Source organism: Phalacrocorax aristotelis, chromosome 3 (genome assembly GCF_949628215.1).
Source record: "Phalacrocorax aristotelis chromosome 3, bGulAri2.1, whole genome shotgun sequence".
NCBI classification, from domain to species: Eukaryota; Metazoa; Chordata; class Aves; order Suliformes; family Phalacrocoracidae; genus Phalacrocorax; species Phalacrocorax aristotelis.
In genome coordinates, this window is record NC_134278.1 from 87,191,136 (window position 1) to 87,213,365 (window position 22,230).

Genomic DNA, 22,230 nt, shown 5'->3' on the forward strand with positions numbered 1-22,230 from the left:
CCTTTGTCTTCTCCATGTGGCTCCAAGTTACTTTGTAATTTCTGGTTGATGCTTTTCTGTTTGGCAGAAAAGCACACGCACCAGAACTGGCAAGGAGTTTTTACCGTGCCAGCTGCATAAATATTTGCACACCACATTATATATGCCAATTTTCACTAAAGATACTTTAAAAAGTAACTAGAAGAGGTTTAAGCAAACTTCCTTTCTATTTACATTGACCACCATTTTCACACCATAATGTGAATGTTGAAAATTTAGCTTTATGAAACAAGTTGCTGTTAAGATGCAAACTGCTTCCCTCCATTTACCTGGAGAACATACAAAAAAGAAGTGCCATGCCTCTCACATTGCTTTCTGAACAGGCACCGCAGTAAATATTGCATTTGGTGTAATGAGTTGTAATGTTTAGTTATTCTAAAGGTACAGTGCAATAACAGATTATTGTTGTTCATATCTGTCTAATAATTGAAACTCCCTGATCATACTTTCCATTTTACATGTTGTCAGAACCTTGGACCTTAATCTCACTCTTTGATTGACAGTCGTGGCTGGGGAGAGAGCACTCTTATTGTTTGTGATAGTCGCATCTGTTCAACTTGATTCAGTTGAGAGTATTTGCATATTCTTAAGTATTTCTTCTGAGAGGGCCTAAATCCTTCTCAAGTGTTTGATGCATTTTTGAAATTCATTCATAAGGTATCTACATGCACTAATAGTTCTGTATAATATTGCTGTGCATAATCTGACAGATAAGGCTAGTTTTTTTAACAAGGTATTCTTTGGGGATGACACATTATATTCTGACTTATTCTACTGGGCAGAAATGTCAAGTACTTTGAAAAAGGATGCTTGAATGTTTTGGTTGAATTAGTATTCTTTATTCAATACAAATTGTCAGCTGCAGTAAAATGTAGTCTTATTGTGAGGACATCTTTTAAAAGAGTTAACAATAGGGCTTTTGTTTTATTTTTGTTACTGAAGCTTTATTACATATGATCATTCCTTTGTTGCTGATGTTGATACTAGGTGGAACAAGAGAGTAGATTCTTAGATGCATTTTAGATTGGTTTGTCTGAATTGCTAAACTGTGACCAACACCTTTATCTTGAAATACAACTTAGTCTTTTATCCTCCTCTTTTTTTGCTTTTTATTTTCTTCCCCTTGCAAAATTTTAATCAATATTTTTGGAAGCATTGTCAACCTTAACTTCAGAGACCTGTGGCTCTTAACAATACACATATAACACTACTGAGAAGTGCTATTGCTTTGAAAAATATTCAGGCATTATATTTGAGCACTGAACACAGATAGAAGTTCAATGTATTAACCTGATGGCCTCATACCATGGCATAAAGAAATATATGCATGATTGAAATCCATGTCTTCCGTAGGTTGGAAGTCCTAGTCCAGGGCTGTCCAAGCTTGGACAAAACTAGACCAGATTGCTACCAGAAGGAATGGAGATTTATTCCCCCTTGCTTAAAGAGATGTGTGCTGTGGATGCTACTAGAAGCTCAAGCCCTTAGAGACCTAGGTTCTCATATGGAAGACCGCTAATCACAGTGAATAACCTTTCTTTTCCATTGCACTAAACAAATGTTGAAAGAGCCACCATTAGTGGCTGACCTAGATTTAGAAATGGGTTTCTGTCTCTAGAAAGGACCATAGCAATGCATGCTGCCTGTGTACTTGAAAAAAGAATGATGCAGATTTAATAAGCATATGTTTTGTTTTATGTACGCGCAGGTTTTAGTGTAACAGCACCTTTCAGATTAGTTTTGTTTTTCCTTTGCTTCCAGGAATCTCCTTCTGGACGCAGAAAAGCGCTTGCCACCAGCAGCATCAACATGAAGCAATATGCAAGCCCCATGCCTACACAGACAGATGTCAAGTTAAAATTCAAGCCTTTGTCTAAGAAAGTGGTATCTGCCACACTACAGTTCTCTTTGTCTTGTATTTTCCTGAGGGAAGGAAAAGCCACGTAAGTTGTTGTGGGTTTTTGGTTGTTTTTTTTAATTATTTTTTTTTAAACCAGGTAGCCTGGTTTTTGTGTTGTTTTTCAAATAATTCTTTGGATAAAGAGCTTTTTCTGTATAGAATGGCAGAATTCGAGAGTATCCTTCACCATACCTATCATTCATGCCATACTTAGTTTTTTAGGTGAGTAAAAGTAATTTCTTACTCTGATTTGTCTTGTGTTCTTCAGAGATAAATGGCTTGTCCTCTACCATTACAGACATAACAGCAGCTTAAAAATACCTACATATTTGAAATCAGCAGGAATGTACATTTGTGTGCATGTATGTGTGCATCCAACAATACCCTTAGCGACTGCAAGGGAAATGTGGGAAGGATAACTTGTTTCTATTTCACCTATTTATATTTCACAAAGAATGAAAGAAGGACAAAAGCAGTTGTAAGGTGAGAGAGGGTGGAGTCAGAAGTAAGATTTTGGGTTGAACACAAGAACATTGTGTGAAAAGAGTTCAGTTGGGCACTGATTACCACTCCCCCTACCCAATCACCTGGTTCTGTCCCTTACTTCAACAGCCTTTGGAGGGCAGAGGATACAGATTGTTTTTGCAGATCCTGTAATCAAAACTGTTGCATGAACGGCTTTCCAGACTGCCATGTTAAGGCATACATTTTGACACAAAATGGCTTTTTGTGTGCATGCTTTGAAAGCCACAGATGTATTAATTACTCTTAATTGCTGTACTGTTTCACTTCTCTGATTAACCTGTTGTGAACTACATTTTGACCTATCATATAAGAATGATATTTTGAAGTATTTAGCTGTGGTTTAACATGGTATTGCAGCTGAAAATGGGAATGAAGAAGTCAGTATCTGATAACTTAATTTTTTTGGAACAACCAGCATCTATGAATTATGCAGTACATAGCTATACTAGCTCTCAGTGCTTTTTGAAGCCATAATTTGTAAAACTGATCTTTTTAGGATCACGTACACCTTCTTCCCGTTGAAATTGATAGGTTTCAGACTGAAGACTGTAACTCAGGTAGACTGTAAGTTAATAACAGGGCTTTAATATTGCCCTGGACCAGGGACCTGAAAAAAAAAAAGCTGCTGTTTGTGAAAGCATTGGTTTCCAGTATGTGTAAATAGATACTGTCCTACTAGTCAAATAAAAGAGAAATCAGATGTCACATATATGAACATGCAAGAAAAGGTAGCTAGGCCAAGGTTTATTTACATCTCTTACAAACTGTAGTAGTTCCGTAAAGTGAGATTCACTTTTAATTTTATTTTGTGCAATTTATAAAGAAAATACTTCAGCCTGATGCTGTGCAGTATCAAAAATGATCTTATTTGTGAAACACGAAAAAAAAATATTATGAAGTATGAACACAGAAAGGACCATAAAAATGGATAGTACTTTGGACACCTTTTAATTTCTAAGCTTTACATGAACAGGTGATGTTCAAGATCTGTGTACAAGATCTAACTGCTCCCAGCTTTTTGTCTTCAGTACATAAAAGACCCTGTCCATCAATGCTGTTATAGGGTGCTACATTTTCTCCCCTGTGCTTAAAGAGTTGATTTAACCCATTGGTTATCAAAACAGGAAGATGAAACCTTGAGAATTTTGCATGAATGGAAAGGTCTTTCTGACTTCTTGATAGTTACTTATATTTATTAATACTTTTTATATTATAGAAGTACTTAGTTGTCCTATGTAACTGCAGGTTCTGTAGTGCTGATTACTTTGAATGCACAGAATAGCAAATGATTACCCCAAACAACTTGATTTTAACAACATTTTAAGTCACTGAGTTTAATAAATTGTTTTAAATGCCTCTGTGTTTCTGTGCAGATTTGAGGCATGATTAGTATGTTATTTTTATTCCTGGAAGCGGTATCTTTAAAATAATTTTATAGTTTTCTTGGCATTGTTAGGCACAAAATCTGTGCATTTGTTTTTATTGTGGTCAACTTCAAAGAAGATAGAACAATTCAGATTGGAAGGAGCCTGTAGAGGTGGCTAGTCCAGCCTCCTGCTTAAAGCGCTCAGCCGTGTGATCAAACCAATTTGCTCTGGGCTTTATTTCACTGGGGCTTGAAACTCCCCAAGAATGGAGAGTACACAACCTCTCTGGGCAGCCCATCCCACTGCTTGTTGATGACCATTCCAAATTTTTTCTCACATCAGATCAGAACATTTCTGGTTACGATCTGTGCTCACTGTCTGTCATCCTCCTGCCTTGCACCACTGTCTTCTCAGGAACGTCCTCCTAAGTGCTGGCAGGCTGGGTCCTCCTGAAGCCATCTCTTCTCTAGGCTCAAGAAGTCCATTTTCCTCAGCCTCTCTTCGTAGGGCAAGTGCACTCCCAGCCATCTCAGTGGCCCTTTGCTGACTTTGCTCCAGTTTATCAACACCTTTTCCTGTGCTGTGGGACCCAACACTGGATGAAGTACTCTAGATGCAGTCCAATGAACTCCAAGTAAATGGGGGTCATGACTTCCCTCAGTCTACTGCTTGTGGTCCTGTTTAAATGTGTCTTGGGATGCTATTTGCCTCCTTTAGCTGCCAGGGCATGGTACTGGCTCTCCTTGAGCTTCCTCTCCACCAAGACCCCCAGACTGTTTTCAGCAGAGGTGCACCCTAGCCAGGTAGTCCCCAGTCTGTCTTATTGTAAGGAGCTACAAAAAATTTTATTAACCACCTCCATAAATCTATTGAAATGGTTTTAAAAGAGAAGAGGTAAGACTGCTGTTGCTTCAAGAGTGACATCATGTACTTCAACAAATGCAGAACATTCATTTATCTGAATCTTTGTCATCTTTTCATCAAACATATTTGATATGAAAGGTACAGTTATGTGAAAGATGTATATATATGCGATCAGTCAAATAAGAATTTAAGTTGGCCATTGCTATGTAATGGGTTTTTTTGTTTTGTTAATGAATTCAGATGTTTAGAAGAGATATTTCAATTTCTCTAACAGTGTCAGGAGTTCTGAATTGATGTAGTCTTAAGTGTCACATGCAGCATATGGGCAGTAGGTCAGACCAAGTATTTTCTCTTCAACTAAATGAGACCAGATAAGTGTTTACTAGCATTTCTGGGCTGCTTTAAAATTTTGAGAAGCAGTCACTAAATTGACTCTTAATGCACAGCAGGACTGTTTTTACCCTTTAGAATTTTGTTAATAGAAAACTTTCCCTTCAGAAATTAATATACTTGGGTATATTAATTTTGTTCTTTCACTATATTCAAGATCAGACCTGAGATCAGAGACCTCCGTGATGAAAAGAAAGCATAAAATTATTTAAAGGATTTTTAATAATGAAGCAGTATCAGATGTGGTATTAACAGACCGCATTTTAATGCCTGGTTTGAAATTTGTTATTTAGGGATGAAGACATGCAAAGCCTGGCCAGTTTGATGAGTATGAAACAAGCTGATATTGGAAATCTAGATGATTTTGAGGAAGACAATGAAGAAGATGAAGAAAACAGGGTGAATCAAGAGGAAAAGGCTGCAAAAATTACAGGTTGGTTTTGCCACACAGATGGTAAAATATAGTTCCCTCTGCTAATTGCCAGCTGTGTTCTGTGGATTTTATCCTTATGCTAGATTTGTATTTAACTTTAAACAATCCAATAGTGTGATTGAAGAGGGACGCATCCGTAACTCCGCAAAGTTTAATATTTGTGAATTTAAGAGCATTGATTTGTGTATGTGTGTGTGTCCTGTTTTTAGGAGAGAATACACTAAGTAGGTAGCATTTTAGGGAAGCAAAGAACCAGTGTGAACAGAGGAGTGAAAAGATGGAGGGAAAAGGTCAGTGAGCGAGAAGGCAAGAGGATGAGCTGAAGTGAAATAATGAAGACAGTTTGTGAGAATAACTGCGAAATGAGATGTGCCGTGGGTAGGTGCTTAGGTTCTGCTCAATAACATGGTAATTCCAGGCAGCATACTTCTGCCTTTTGGCTGGGGGTGTCTCACGGAAATGAAATCAGGAGTCTGTTAAAGGACTTTAACAGAATTTGATAGTAAGGTTGTTTGAAGTGAGATAGTATAACTACATTTGAATTGCTTACTGATGAAAATGCTTAGTGTGTCCAGGATACCTGAACTAATCGATGCAGGTCAGCTCAGGATGTGGTGATGTTAAATTGTTGGTGGAGATCATTATGTAGTACTGCTCCAGATGAGTTCTGTAGGAACTCATAGTATAAAAGAATCAGGAAAAGACAAATTAACTTCTGGTGCCAGCCTTCAAGCCTGCCCGTGCTCTTTAAAAATGTCTGTTGAAATAATGGGATACCTCTCTAAGGTGGAGAAAAGCATCCCAAGCAGAGAAGTGAATTATCAAATCTGTTCTTGAAAACCCTGAGGAACATTGGTGTGGTGTTATGAAACATTAGTTACATCTTTTCGAGCTTTCGTTGCAATCAAAAGGTTCAGCCTGAAGCAGTTATTACTTAGTTATATTTAGTGTTGTGAAAGGATGCAAATATGTTTTCTCCATGCTTTGCATATTCAATTAAACATTTTGTACCCTGACCAAATCTCTACTTATGCTGTATGTGTCTGGCACAGACCAGTTTGAAAGTCCAGAATGAAATTTGAGAGACAGAGATAATGTATTCTTGGTCATGGAGTGGAGAAATACCAGTCTAGTCACACTGAAATCATTCTGCAAGGTCTTCCTTTCCTTTACCAGTGTACCCAGAATAATTCAGGTCTGTGTCAGAACACCAAACAAAACCTGACATATTCACCAGGCCATCCAATAATCACAGAGCAGGCAAGGGCACATAAAGGAGAGGCTACATAAAGTCTATATAAACTATTATGCAGACGTATTTTGTTAAGATATGCCTAGATACTGCACTGAGGACTGCTACGGAAAACCCACATGCAGGGTAGTAGTTGAAAAGTAGCAGATCTTGCTCCTCAACTTCATTGATTTTTGCAGCACTCAGCATCTAAACAAGCCAGCAAATGATTCCTAAACAAGCAAAAAGCTGATGTAGATTAGTCTAGTCTGTCCACTATCCTTTGGCTACATAGCGAACAGCCTTGGAGATAGATGGGGAAGGGTGAGCTGTCTGATATGCAACACAAGGTCCTAGGTCAAATTCTTTTAGTGGCATTTCAGCTTTTCCATTTTTTGTTGTAAAGGCCAAAATCACCTGTTCTAAGCAAACATTAAAATACCTACTTGAAAGGCAGAAGCAATAAATACTTCTGAACCACACTCTATCTGCTCATTGTTCAGCCTATTCTGATACTGCTTTCTAATGATACAAGATTGGAGGGTTGGGGTTTTTGTAGATGCATCACTAAGGGAACCTGAGGGAGGAAAGGTCAGCCTTGGACTTTTCATCTTTTGTTAACTACAACAGCTGAATTGCTTCATTAGAATCATAGAATCATAGAATGGTTTAGGTTGGAAGGGACCTTTATAGGTCATCTATTCCAACCCCCCTGCAGTGAGCAGGAACATCTTCAACTAGATCAGGTTGCTCAGAGCCCTGTCCAACCTGACCTTGAATGTTTCTAGGGATGGGGCATCTACCACCTCTCTGGGCAACCTGCTCCAGTGTTTCACCACCCTCATTGTAAAAAATTTTTTTCCTTCTATCCAGTCTAAATCTACCCTCTTTTAGTTTAAAACCATTGCCCCTTGTCCTGTCACAACAGGCCTGGCTAAAGAGATTGCCCCCATCTTTCCTATACTCTCCCTTTAAGTACTGAAAGGCCACAATAAGGTCTCTCTGCCCCCTTCTCTCCTCCAGGCTGAATAACCCCAACTCTCTCAGCTTGTCCTCATAGGAGGGGTGCTCCAGCCCTCAGATCATCTTTGTGGCCCTTCTCTGGATCTGCTCCAACAGTTCCATTTCCTCGTACTGAGGGTTCCAGAGTTGGACACAGTACTCGGGGTGGGGTCTCACCAGAGCAGAGTAGAGGGGCACAGTCACCTCCCTTGACTGCTGACCACGTTTCTTTTGATGCAGCCCAGGATATAGCTGGCTGCCTGGGCTGCAAGCGCACATTGCTGGGTCATGTCTGGCTTTTTGTCCATCAGCACCCTCAAATCCTTTTCTGCTGGGCTGCTCTCGATCCCTTCATTCCCCAGCCTGTATTGATACCGGGGGTTGCCCAGACCCAGGTACAGAACCTTGCACTTGGCCTTGTTGAACCTCATGACGTTCTCACAGGCGCACCTCTCCAGCTTGTCTAGGTCTCTCTGGATGACATCCCATCCTTCTGGTGTGTCAACTGCACTGCTCAGCTTGGTGTCATCTGCAAACTTGCTGAGGGTGCACTTGATCCCACTGTCTATGTCATTGATGAAGATATTAAATAGTACTGGTCCCAGTATGGACCCTTGAGGGACACCACTCATCACTGATCTCCATCTGGACATCGAGCCACTGACTACTACCCTCTGGATGTGACCATCCAACCAATTCCTTATCCACCAAACAGTCCACCCACCAAATCCATATCTCGCCAGTTTAGAGAGGAGGATGCTGGGGGGGACCGTGTCAAAGACCTTACAGAAGTCCAGATAGATGACATCCATAGCTCTTCCCTTGTCCACTGATGTAGTCACTCCATCATAGAAGGCCACTAGGCTGGCCAGGCAGGACTTGCCCTTGGTGAAGCCATGCTGTCTGCCTCAAATCACCTCCCTGTCCTCCATGTGCCTTAGCATAGCTTCTATGAGGATCTGTTCCATGATCTTCCCAGGCACAGAGGTGAGGCTGACAGGACAGTAGTTCCCCAGGTCCTCCTTTCTACCCTTTTTAAGGAAGGGCATAATGTTTGCCGTAGGTCAGGTAATGAACCTGATCTTCCCTTACAGTGGAGGGGCTTTATCCCCCTGGTCCCCATCCTGCAGTCCATTGGCTTGGAAGGGTGAGGAGAGAGGTTACCAGTGAAGACTGAGGCAAAAAAGTTGAGTACCTCAGCCTTCTCCTCGTCTTTTGATACTAGGCCACCTTTCTTGTTCATCAGGGGGTGCGCTTTCTTTGACTTCCCTTTTCTGGTTGATATACCTGTAGAAGCCTTTCTTGTTATTCTTTGCATCCCTTGCCAAATTCAGCTCCAGCTGTTAGCTGGCTAACTTTTCCCATATTGGACAGGAGAGGAATGAGAGGGATGTTGAAGGAGAATGAGGACATGTAGTTTCCCAAGCAAATGGAAGAACGTAAAACATAGGGCAGTAAGTAAACATTAATAAATAAAATGTGAAGGATCTATTTCAACATGTGTTCAAGACTGATTTCATTGGCAGTTGGAGTGACTCCTGTAATAAATATAATGAATGGAAAGCTAATAAAACAAAAGAAGAGCTGAGAAACCAAGGGAAAAAGAGGTAGGAATCATTGTAGAAAAATAGGAAGAAATATAGAAAGGAGGAGATGGAACAAAACTGATGTAATGAAGTATTTTTTTCTAAAATTTCTTTCAAAAATAAGTGTGTTCACAGAATCCCATGAAGTTAATTGAGGAAGTTACATAACCCTTTTGAAAGCTTGCTGCTCCCAACATTTTCTCATCTGTTGCTGTGTTAGGGTGTTGGCAGCCGAGCAAGCTGGAATGCCTTCAGTGACTCAGAGTCCCCTGCGGCAAATCGTTTTGCCTCAGTGTGCCTGTTTTCCCAACTGTAAAATGGGGATACTGGCTATAACTACTTCACAGGAACGATGGGAGTATTACATGGTAAATATTTGTGAGTGAGTTTTCAAAAAGTAAAGTGCAAGTAGTAAAGCAGAAGGGATTATTATCTTACTTTTGACTCAAGGTCTTCTCACAGAAACCTTGGATGACTTGATGACTGAAACGTTGTCATTCTCAAGCCACAGCTACAGGAGCTGCTGCAAATCTTAATCACAGACACTTGCTTTTTGCAACATACAAAAGTTAATTGATTTTTTTACTGGGCCCAAAGTTCAGTTTATAGATGAATAAATACATCCACCACAAAGAGAACAAAAGAGACATGCTGAGTGGGGCTCTAGATGGTGCAGGTGAGTTAGGAAATGCTGCTTCTCTTTCCTGATGTGTTGCCTAACTTTGGGTAAGTATCTGTGCCTTTGTTTCTTCAACTATGAAATAAGTGGTGTAATACTGACCTACCTCAAAGGCTCTGTGGAATTTTGTGTGGTCAACATGTGAGCTTAAGATCCGACTGAAAGATGTTTTCTCTTCAAAGCACCACTTTCGTTTTTGAAAAAATCTCCCTCCATCTCAGACTTTTCACCTTCCTTCCCAATATTTCTTGTTTAAATTTTTCATGTGTGAAAGCTGTATCTCCACCTAACTGTTTAGTTTCATGTGAACTTGAAAATGGTGTTTGTAGCCATGAAATATATTTCAATACATTCAAATATTTTGCTTCTACACTATTAATATAGATTAATTTAAACCTCCCAGAATTACCCTGTCCTTAGTCTTCACTTGAAGAAATGTGGCTCATAACTCTCAAACTTGGGATAGTAATAAATACATTACTTCTCTTAATGTTTTAACTGATATTTAAAATCTCGTGATGAAGTTGATAGTTGCCTCCTGCTCCACCTGCACAGGAGCATGGTGACTGTTCTGGGGCGCCACATGGACTCAGCGATGTGCCCATGTGCTGCTTGTTGCAGGAGTCTGAATATATTTCAAGAGCAGGCTTCTGGAGAGCTATATGTGTAACCCTTTCTTGCCATTTGCAAAACCATACCTCCCACGTAAACTTCTGATACCTTTAATCATCTTTGTCAGTAGCACCAAGCTGCTTAAAAAAAAAAGAGCAAGAGAGAAGAGTGAAAAAAAACCCCAGTGATTTATATGACATACTTGTAGAACAAGCTAATATACATTTGTAGATAATGAGATTTATAAAAGATAATATGGGACATAAATCTCCAACTTACCATTTCCACACTCCAGAATATGACATAAACCATTTAATATTGTAACGAGAAACATTGTAGCGCATATGGGTGTTTAGGTTGGCAGATAGGACCAGGTGATTCAGACCACATCAAAGAATTCCCTCTTTTTAAATCTCTGAACTTAATTTGTTATTTTCTGACAATAAAAACAGAATTGTAATTGTTTGGGTTTTTTTTTTTTTCACATGCTGGCATAATAAATTGTAAATCATGTCAGCATCTCAGCCTGTTTTAAATTAGTAATGCATTTGTACTAGTGTTTTATAAGGTCAACTCTGTTTTATTTGAGTACAGCAAGGTATTTTCCATTGTGTATCTTGAGTCTTAAAATTCCCAGAAGATAGTATTATATTGTACAGATCTCTAAGGTGTATATAAGATTTTATAGTGAGAAAGTTAAGAGTTTGGGGGCAGTTTTGGTGTTATTTTTAGGACAGTAGTCTAAATAAGGAAGTGAGGATGGTGAAATTAACTCTGTGTAGATAGATATAAATGTAATCCCATCTAAGTAGATTTTTGCTTTAAGGTCAAGAACAGTTAGGAGGTGCAGTTAAGAGGAATTCTGCTGTGGCTTTGTCATTGTCAGCATAGATTTTGCCCAGTAGATTTTGGCAGAATAGATCATTTCACTTGATAATTTGCGATTGACTTATCTTCGCAATGCAGTTTAAATCAGGAAAAGAAGTTTTTAACCACATGACTGAAACATTTTCAGGTTCTGGACTCTGCTTTTTGTTTCAGGTTCTTTATGTCTGTGGCGGCATGAAATTAAGAGTTGTGTTAGTATGTCAACTGATGAAGGTGTTGCCCTGTGAAAAAGCATGAGTCCCCTATGCTAGGAAGTTCCAGGTGGCTGTGGGCACCATCATGAGTTGGGACCATCACAATACTACTCAGTTTTCACCTCGGTCTTATATCTTGCTCCTTGTAACTAGTTCATCGAATGAAGATTGCTATATGAGTCAGTGACAAACGATTGCTTTCCCAAACAAAAGCCATATGAGAAAAAGTCAAATTCAAAACAGCAGCAAACTAGAAGTATTACAAAGAAGTTAACTTCTTGTGTACACATGAAATTGAAGTTTAAAATAAATCCAAGAATGACTGGCATGAGAAGTGTGCAGTAAAGGCACCTCTGTAGCTTTAACTTCACTGTTGACACCAGAAGACATCATCCATTTATTTCTTTGGGAAAAGACAGGAGATGAAAAAACCTGTCAGAGGGGCAATGATATTCAACAAGTAGGATCATCTTCCCTGCACAGGTTTCTCCTGCCTGTTTGTCAGCTGGAAGGATGAGGAAGGCTGTCCCCTCACCACAGAAACCTATGCTTGAGGTCTTTCAGAGATGCCCCAGGCTCAATCCCCATTACTACAGAAATTGCATTTGTCAGATGCTGTGGATAGGACTGCTTTAGCAGGGGATCAGAGAGGAATTTTTCCCCATGGGGCAGAAGCCACTAAGACCTAGTTGGTTTTTGTTTCTTTCTCTCCTTCCAGAATTACGGAGGCATCAATGTCTTGGCTAGAATTAAACGTTAGTACATTTTCAAAATTATTAGTTCATGGCAATTCAGAGCTCTCCACTATGGATAGAAGGTGAAATAGGATTTTACCAAACAGTAAGATGTTACTTGCATAGCATAACAATGGTAAATTCAACCAATATATACATTCAGTATGCATTCTCATAGCAGAATTCTGATCATATCTTTTAGAACTATTAGGTAAATTCAACTTGTCATAGGTCAGAATTTAATGGTAACTGATTGTGAATGTTAAATAATCAGAGTGTGTTTGTATAAATAAATAAGCTATATAAAATGTATGTGTATGTATTAGTTTTCTGTAACTTTAAAGGTTTGTGAGGGAGGCAAATTGTTCTGGGGCTGTTTTGTGTTGATTTACAATGGTTTAAAATGCAGGTTTTCTTCATGAGCAGGAGAAGTCTTTAAATTATACCTAGTATATCCAAGTTTTGAACTGATGTGCTAACTCATCCTCATAAAACTAATTACTGTTGCTGACACCAGGAATCTGGCAAGGTTTTGTTTATGTCTGTTAACTGGGTTTCTTGTTAAATTATTGCTGAAGGACCTACACATGTGCTTTGCTGTAGGTATATCATTGTAAGGACTGCTTCTAAATGCATTATTTTAATTAAATCTAAGTGTCTTCTCTTTTATCCTCCCTCTGTCTTTCTAGTAACAGTGTTCATTCCACTTCTGTTTCATTAAATGCCCTTGCCTTACGTTTGTCTTGACTGGCTTCTATTTACAGAAATTGTAAACCAGTTGAATGCTCTGAGCAGCTTAGATGAAGATCAAGATGACTGCATAAAGCGAGCAAATATGCCTTCAGCTAAATCAGCCAGTTCCTCTGAAGGTCTATGAGCTTTCCTCCTCCTTTCTGTTCCTGATTGTATTTACTGTGACCTGTTACCTTTTGACTCCTGCTTGTATTCAGCTGTCAGTTTTATCTCTGTGCTTCCACCCAGCATGACTCTCAGTAATTTGTAGTGCATCCAACAGGTAAAAATGCTATAGAGAAAGAGCGTATGTCCTCTACAGCTCTGTTGTCATCTGATAATGAACAAGAAAGAAAGAAAAAAAAAACAAACCAAAAACCCAGACTAAAACACTAGTTATAGTCTGTAATACTTGACCTCACTACCTTCACAAAATGTCCCCTCTCTGATTTTATGTGCATGTTACATCCAAAACTTAACATTTCCTGCTGATGTGAACAACCAAAAAGAAATCTCTGTATTTAGCTTACTAGATACTCTGCAGCATTTATTTAATGAAGATAATAGAAGGTTTTCTTAGTAGTAATTTCTGCTACATAATATTCTGATCAGCAAAGAGAAGATTCATTCATTTCACTTTTTTTCTCCTTTGTTGGTGTACTACTGAAGTGCATTAGCTTAGTTGTGCAGTTCGTGCCATACCCTGGTGCAGTGTTTTGAGGGAGTGTTGATACAGGGATTTTTTGAGCTTGAAATATGTTAGATGAACAGTTTGTATCTATGTTAAAACAATATTCCAACTTGTTTCTAGAGCTTATCAATAAACTTAATTTTCTGGATGAAGAGGAGCAAGACCTGGCCAGCTCTTGTACAAACCCTTTTGGTGATCCTGACACAGCAGAATTAAATCCATTTGGAGACCCTGATGTAGAAGGTAATAGATTTGTATTACATAATTCATCATTAATTGCAAATGCTTAATGAAACTTTTTTTTTTGGTAGGGCTACAAATGAAAAATGTTATTTTGATTAAATAAAATTATTGCATGCAGTATTGAGATAGCAATAGGAGTGGTCTAGTTGCCACTGGAAAATTAATTTATCCTCTGAGTCACATCCTTATCTGTATTTGCCGCTGGGGGCTACCAGCTAAGAGTTGAACCAGAGACTTTTAGACCTATCAGGTGTGTTACTAGTACTCACCTCATGTGGTATACATGAGCAACACACACTGTCAAGCTCCGCTGTCCCATGTGGATGCTGTTTTATATCAGAACTTCCTTCACTGCAATCTTCACTGCATCACAGCTGTTCTTGGTTATCACTAATCTTCATTATTATAATTTAATTGTATCATTCTTCTTTTTTTGCTTTTATGGCTTCCTCAGTTAAGCCTTCTGGCATTGCATCTTGCACCATGTGTTGGGTGTTAATCCCCTTTCCAGACCAACATGCCCATTCTTGTTGTGTTTGAGTGAGAAATACAACCCCTGTACGTTTTTTGTCTGATAAGGCTTCAGCCATAAGGCCAGAAGGGAGTACCAAGACAGTGGGCATCTCTGCTGTCCTCAACTTCATGTCCAGATATGCAGGCTTCCATCTGCTGCCATCAAAAAAAAAAAAGGTGTATGAATTTCTTAGTTTGCAGCTGCTCGAAACACCAATCTGTAGCTAATTCCCAAGTTTGAAGCTGTACTCAACTTTTCCTGTTCAAAGCTCCAAGACTTTTCTTACCACAGAAAATACCAAGGAGCATTTCCCACCTTTAACTAAACCCCAGGAGCCACTCTGTAATGTCTGTGGAAAAGAAAAACACTGAGCAGGGGTAGCCCAGGGTATAGCCATGGGATTTCTAATGCCAGGTCTAATGAGGATTTATTTCTGAGCTGCAGTTTCCATCTGTGGTTACTCTCTTTCTCTGGACAAGCTGAATGTTTACTCACAATGTGGCTTTTCTGCCTTCTGTGTCCACAGAGGTCAATGTGGGTGGTGATCTAAGTCCTGTCATACTTTGGCTGTGGTGTAGTCTCTCAGCTTCTATTTCTCATACAGGGACATTGCTCTATCTTCTGTATTGGGCCATTGAAGCCACAAAGCTACTGTCCCGGGCCCCTTTTCCCTCCTATAAAGTTGTCAGGTGTTTCTAGAACTGCAGAAGTGAGTTGTTTCAGCTTTGTAGAAACCAGTATATATATGGATTAGGTTCTGGTGTCTGGATCTTTGGCTTCACTTCCTGTCTGTTCCTCAGCTGTTAATTTCCTTAGGATCACGGAATGAGGCAGAATAACAAGGGATATAAAACACCCGTTCTTATCCATCTAGTTCTCCATACACAACTTGCTCAAAGAGACTCAGCCTATATTCTTTTCTGCCTTCTCTGCTCTAGGAAGAAGAGCACCCTTCTCCTTGGAGAGAGCTGTACAAGTCCCATCCTATGTAAACTGCTGTTTTCCAAACCCAGCTTCTCTTTCGTTTCCAGAGAAAACCTGCAGTGGTAGAAAGCAGCAGGTCTTCTGACCACAAAATATAGGGACTAAGAATTGGTTCCTTCTCATCTCAGGGACAGGGAGTTAGAAACTGGTGGTGTTTCTTACTGCTAGAGTAGCTTGACACATCACGTCAAGTTTCCTATGAGGAGCCTGCATCCAAGGCTCCAGCATGTGCTTATGATTCCAAAAGACTCCCAATATATGTGGGGCACATTTTTTCAGTTGATTCTGGTCCCTCTGGTGGCATCTAGCCTTTACTGCCATCTTCAGTCACAGTCATGGACACTGTTCCTCTGGGTCTTTTTGTGTACTTGGACAGTGTCAGGGCTCAGACTGTTTGGTCCCCAAAGAAATCCCATCTCTATGGCTGTGGGCAGCAATGCTGAGTTGCTGGGTGTGTGTGTACCAAATATTCCTCCCACATATTGTCACCATCATCCAGTAGTCAATGTACAACAACATGACAGTGATTTTGATAAGCAGGGTGTCAATAAATTCTTCCTACTGTGTCATAAGGTGTTTTTTATTTGGGAGGGATGGACCTTCTGTCAGGTTCATGTGACAGGAGTATGTCTTCCTAGAGCACTGAACCTAGTGGAAGATCTGAGGCATTTCAGGCTGTCAGACAAAGAGTGGGACATCTGGTGTGGCATTTTTAAAGCTTTTACTTTATCATTAGTGGCTCCCCAGGAATTCTTCTAGTCATCTCAGACTCCCCTGAGAAGTGCTGGCTCTTCCACTCCAGAGCTGCCTTCTCCCTATAAAGAGCACTGGTTGTGTTCATCTTCCTTTGCTTGGCCTTCTTGACACGTGTCTTTCCTCAGGTCCTCTTCCTTCACAGAAATTTGAGGTGGAAAAAAGATGTTGAGCCAAATCAGTTAAGATTTGTAAGTTCAGTAGGAGTCTGCTATGTATGTCTGTGGCTAGTTGGATCAGTATTTCTACATGGGGTGCACCTAGACTTTACCATTTTTGGGAGATTTCTCTTTCTGTTGGTCTACATTTTGAAGCTACACAAAATCAAGGCTGTTGTTCTACCACTGAAGGCTGCCCTGTTTGTTTCTGCGGGTATATTCCCTCATGGTTTAGGACATTTCTTCTACTCGGAGACCCCAGTGGAACTTTCGTTGCTGCCATCTATTTTTAGGAAACTCTCTGAGACTATGCCCACTTGTTTGCTTTTGCATCCTTAAGTGAATGTGACCTTTTTGGTGGCCACCCCAGCAGCTTGGGAGCATGACAGAGGTTCAGGAGTTTAAGGCAGGCTTTTTCCTACAGGCTTAAAGAGTCACATTACCTGTTTCACTTGTCTTGTGATCTGCTTAAATCAAGAGATTAACCTTTTATATGTGCTGGGATGAGGTATTTTTCTATTCATTACATGTTAATCTCCTTTATCTTTATCTGGACAAGGCAAAAATCTTGAATTTAGACTTTGTGCAAGTTCAGAGTCTTTCCATAGAATTTGTTAATTAATTTCTTCAAGATGTGCAGAGCAGCCATCTGGAGCCTCCTTTCCTGAGTACTTTGCCTTCAGACACTAGGAGGCACAATATGCCAGTTGGCAGAGGCATTCCAGGCATATTCCTATGAGGGAGTGCTTAGAGCCACCCAGGGTATGAATATGTATGTATTGACAGTCACTCAAAGAGAAAGGAGGATTACTTGCCAGTAGATATTTGTTTCCTAGACAGATATTTCTTGTGCCTGTTCACAAACCAGCTACTTTCCCTCTGTCTTCCTAATCCCATAATCACCTAACCCTGGGAATGTGGTGTGGAGAGAAACTAAAGGCGTAAATACTCCCAGCATCCATGTGCACGCTGTGGGTGCTGTGCATGGCAGAGAGTCATCAGCAACCTGTCTCTGGATGCTCCTGTGGTTTAAAAAGTCCTTAGTGTAAATGATCTTTTACGCACAGTGGAGTGAATGTGCATATGAACAATACTTCAAAAAAATCACCTGTGTTTCATGGTTGACACGTCAAATTGAGGCTTATTCCCTGTGTATCTAGTAGGTCAGCTAGGCATTAGCAATATGGAAAATCAAAAATTATCTCTCTGAACAGCATGTCTCTACAGCTTTAGACTAGACAATATGTAGATGATGATATGAGGACTGGCTTTGTGATTTTCTTTTAGTCACGTTACAACAGAAATCTAAAATCAGTTAATTTTTGTGCAAAATATTTTACTTGGGGAAGTCAACATATGCAACAAATGCAAAGAGAAAACAACAACATACTTTCTGTGCTCCAGATGTTTCTTTAGTTAGGTGGGGAATGCACATTTTGAAGTTGCGTATGACCAATACAAATTTTCTGCAACACGCCTGAGATGTGAGGGTAACTATTTGCTGGCACTGCCTCCCCCTTTCATTTAAAACAGCATTTTCTTTACCAGTGTGTTTCTTTACCTTGTGTGTAGATTTCTGGGCTCCCTGCAGCATGCGTTACACTGCGAATGAAAACAGTGCTACAATGCAGTACCGAACCCCAGAATCCTTCTAGGATAACCCTAAGGAGAGTAGTACAAGAACCAATATAGAGGAAAATGATTGTTCCATCCCTTCTCCTTATATTTCTTAATGAAATGTAATGTCTTGCTGGTGTGAGTATTAATAAAAGTAATAGAAAATCATCAGTGGTTTATAGGGATACCAGTCATTATGCTTTCTAGAAGTACTGGGAAGTTACATTTTTATTCTGTGCTGTTTGTTTGTTGCACTGCTGACATCACCATCATGTCTGTCTGCCTGCCAGCTAGTGCAATAAGTGACATAACTATATATCTTTCATATGTGGCTTGTTCTTTCATCAGCCAAGGGGAAAGTCATAGGTGTAATGTTTTGGTGGGGGTTTTGTTTGGTTTTAATGGATGTGTCACAATATGTTTGTGTTACAAAAAGCAAGTGGGTTGAAGGGCAGATTTTGGAGATCCTCTGGGAACTAGAAGGCTGATTGAGCAGATAGGTACTGCCGGGATGATTACTATCATGAGCAGTCTTTCTCAGTGGAGTTAAGGCAAGTAATGTTTCCAGAAACTGGCACAAGAGCAGCTGGTGCTTCTGCTGTAGTAATACTTCTATCCCTCCTCTTGTCACTCCTACCCCTGTGGCTTTGTTACTTAACCATGGAAAATTATTGTGTGTTTGACCCTTGGAGTGCCACACTGGTAGCGTCTTTTTTTTATTTTTTTAATATCGGAGTAGAGGACTGCAATTAAAAAAATTTGTTCCAGTAGAGACTGGAGCTCTGCTCTGATGCATTTGATCTGTAATACTGTCAAAGGATTCTTGCTTGATTTGATCATATTTGTGTTTTTAAGAATTTCTGCCTTGAATGATTTCTTTTCCCATGTCTATAAAACTGTAGACCTTTAATATGATTTTACTGTGGCTTTCTCAGAAATATCTTTCTTATAAGGATGCGGACTTATGAACAAATCACCACACATAAACTAGGGTGTGAGCTTAATATGCATTGCCTACTGTGCAGTAACTACCCTTTTTCCCAGGATAAGTGCCCAGTAGTTTATTCCCTTTTATTAAGGGATAAGCAGGTTGTATTTTCTCTAGGGTAGGAGTGAACACGTAGACTACAGCTGACATACTGCAAATACACACCCTGATTTATCCTGCAGTAGTTTGTCCGTATGTCCATCTCCTAAGACACAGCTAAAATGTTGCTTTATGACATTCAGGTGAGGCTTAAACAGTTTAAACAGTAACAGAACATCTTGTTTAGGTTTAGCTAAGACTATTATTGCAACCCTGATTATTTGTTTTTTTACTGTTAGTCACAAGGTTTTTGATTAATTAGTTCTTTTTAAAACACATTTTTGATAGTGTAAAGACTGACCATTAAGCATAATAATAACTTCTTGCGATCTCACTTAACCTTTGTCTCATCCCATTTCAGTGCATTGTCTGGTTTACACTCCTCAGTCTCCTTTTTCACTTCAGTTTTTGACTTGAAACAGTGTTAGCTGCATTCTGAAATGCAAGTTAAATATAAGAACTTATGAGATACATAAAAGACATACATGTACTGTATATGTTGCTTCTTTAATGCTAAGTTGGACCACATTGCTAAGGGAATAAGAAACTGCAAACCTTACCTGGAATTAAAGGATTGTTTTAAAGTAATTTTCTGAATAATCACCATAGGGAAATCCCACAGGCGCAAGCACTGTGTGTAGTTGTAAGTGTGTCTACTAGTTAAAACCTGCAGTATTGTCTGGCAAAGTACAATTTTATTTTGTTTCACCCAGCTGAACTCACCCTCAATCTCAGAGGAATGATTTAACTCCTGAGGGCTCACTTTGGGCTTAAGTAAGATTTTGATTAATTTATTCTGTTATTCCAGCCAAACGCATTTGATTTCTACTTTCTGACTGTAGAGAAATGATCCATCACTTCAGAAAAAGACCCTTAGAAACAGTGTAGAAGGCAATATGATAACATAGTCTTTGAGGTTCAAATGTGAAGTGCAGAACCAAGAAGAACACTAGAAATGTAAGGTTCTTCCTCAAATGAAATCCTTCCAGGCCATGGTAGGCTTCAGTTGTTCTGAGAAGGACTAAACCCTTTCCTGCTCCAAGCCTGTGTCCTGGTCTAGTGACTGATGAGTACTCCAATGCGTAGATGGGTGAAGCTGCTACCTGCATCTGGGGACCATATTCCTGTCCAACTAGGAGTGGCTCTTGTTCAAATTGTAGATCATAGTCAGTCACACTGCGTGAGGTAGGGCTTTCTATCACCTTGGGTTGCCCTAATGGCTGGAGACAGGGAGAACTGAAAGTTTACTGGCAGAGAACACTTACATTTTCTATCAGTTCACCAGGATTAGCAACTTCAGTACCTCATCCATCCAAAACCAAGTAAAGACAGTGCTGTTTCTTTTGCTGCCCCTTCCCCTTGTTAGTTGTATGACTAGTGATTTTGTCTTCCCGAATAAGTTTAGTGACAAACACTCTTGGAACTCCATCTTTTTATTTTTTAAAGTCTTGCTATAAATAACTTTGAGTTTCTCTTTTAAAGCTAAAAGGTATGCTTTGTTCAATTTAGTAACCATACATCTGAAAAAGAAACGCTTTTTGTTAATAATAATGTGGGAGTGGTTATTGAAAATTAGTTTTTAATGACACTCCATTGAAGTTCGTTTTTGCATAGATTTTGAAAGTACCTCAAATCCAATATTGAACTGAGCTTCTGATCATTTGATGCTGCAGGAAGAGTAAGATTAGCATTACTAAGTGGCTTTGTAAGAAATGTTGTATTGCTGTATGGGGATTTGTATTATTAAATATCCAGCAGTCATTCACTTTTGTGTAATGTTCTTTCTGTAGCTTCTGTTACCCTACAGAACTGCATGTAGCTCCAGGTTGCTAATAACTTTTTGTTGCACAGCCCAAGTAATAGATGAGCAATTTGATTATCTGTCTCTTTAGGGTTAATTTAAATTCGTTTTTACTGTTAGGCTATGTATTGTTACCAGGAGCAGTTAGCAGTGACAATATGTTTTGAAATGTAATTACTGGTCTCACCTAATAAATGATCTTCAGTTCTGTCATTTTAAGAAATGAAAAGACCACCTACTTGCTATCACCATTTGTAATATCCAGTAAAAGTAATTTTATTATAAAATACAGGATATCTTGTTTCTTTACTAAAAGCTCAAATAAATAATTAAGAACATTTTGTTAGGATTGTATTAGCTAATAGCTTGGGAAAATTTTAAAATCTTTTGCGATACCATTTATACGACAAATAAGAAAACTAATAACTATATAGGTTGAAAGAGCTTTAGTAAGTGAGAAAATGAAACCTATTCAGTATACTCTAGATGAAATGCACTTTTGAAGGACCTATTTTTGAATAAACAAGGTTACTCTGTAAATAAATAAAGTGTGAAAATTCATCTAAGGCTAGGACTTTATGTATTGAGAGTTAAGAAGCAGACGTTGTCATAAGCCTTCAAAATATAAAGATCTGATGAAATAGTTTCAAATTTTTTCTATGTTAAATCTGTTTAATGATTTTTTGTTATTTGGTAGAACCGGACCCTGAAATAGCTTCATCTTCAAAGCCAGAAGAAAGTTTCTATGCTGACAATTACAATCCCTTCAAGGATGAAGATGCGCCAGAGTACCTGAACCCATTTGATGAGCCAGATCCTGAGCCTGAAACATTTGTAACTGTAAGAGATTCTCCTCCACAACCTGCAAAAAGGAAGAACATCAGACCAGTGGATATGAGCAAATACCTCTATGCAGATACCTCTAAAGCTGAAGAGGAAGAACTAGATGAGTAAGTATGATTCTTCATCTTTCAGCAGCTTTGGCAGCATTAGTGGGATCCCTGGCTTAATCTTGAGGTATATTGGGTTCAACCATGGTTATCCTTAATCACCTCCTTAGGACAGACTGATGCTTGGGCAGCTCAGCAGCAGGAAACACCATACCCCCAAGTCATGCTATTCAGCTGAACATGATCAATTAGGAAACTTTTCTTTGCCTCACTGATAGCAAGTTACTTGATAGGGAACAAGTCTGGATACTTTTTG

At 39.2% G+C, this 22,230-nt stretch overlaps 1 protein-coding gene across 11 annotated transcripts in view; it reads left to right on the plus strand.

Moving 5' to 3' along the window:
- EHBP1 (EH domain binding protein 1) overlaps positions 1–22,230 on the plus strand; it is a 225,622-nt gene that overhangs the window by 85,635 nt on the left and 117,757 nt on the right. For 10 of the 11 annotated variants that reach the window (XM_075088343.1, XM_075088349.1, XM_075088342.1 and 7 more), the window contains exons 6-9: positions 1,801–1,982; positions 5,379–5,518; positions 13,988–14,110; positions 21,722–21,974. In XM_075088343.1, coding sequence (XP_074944444.1) covers positions 1,801–1,982; positions 5,379–5,518; positions 13,988–14,110; positions 21,722–21,974 — 698 coding nt within the window. Of the gene's footprint in view, positions 1–1,800; positions 1,983–5,378; positions 5,519–13,208; positions 13,314–13,987; positions 14,111–21,721; positions 21,975–22,230 lie in introns of all 11 variants that reach the window. The other variant, XM_075088353.1, reaches the window with a different exon arrangement.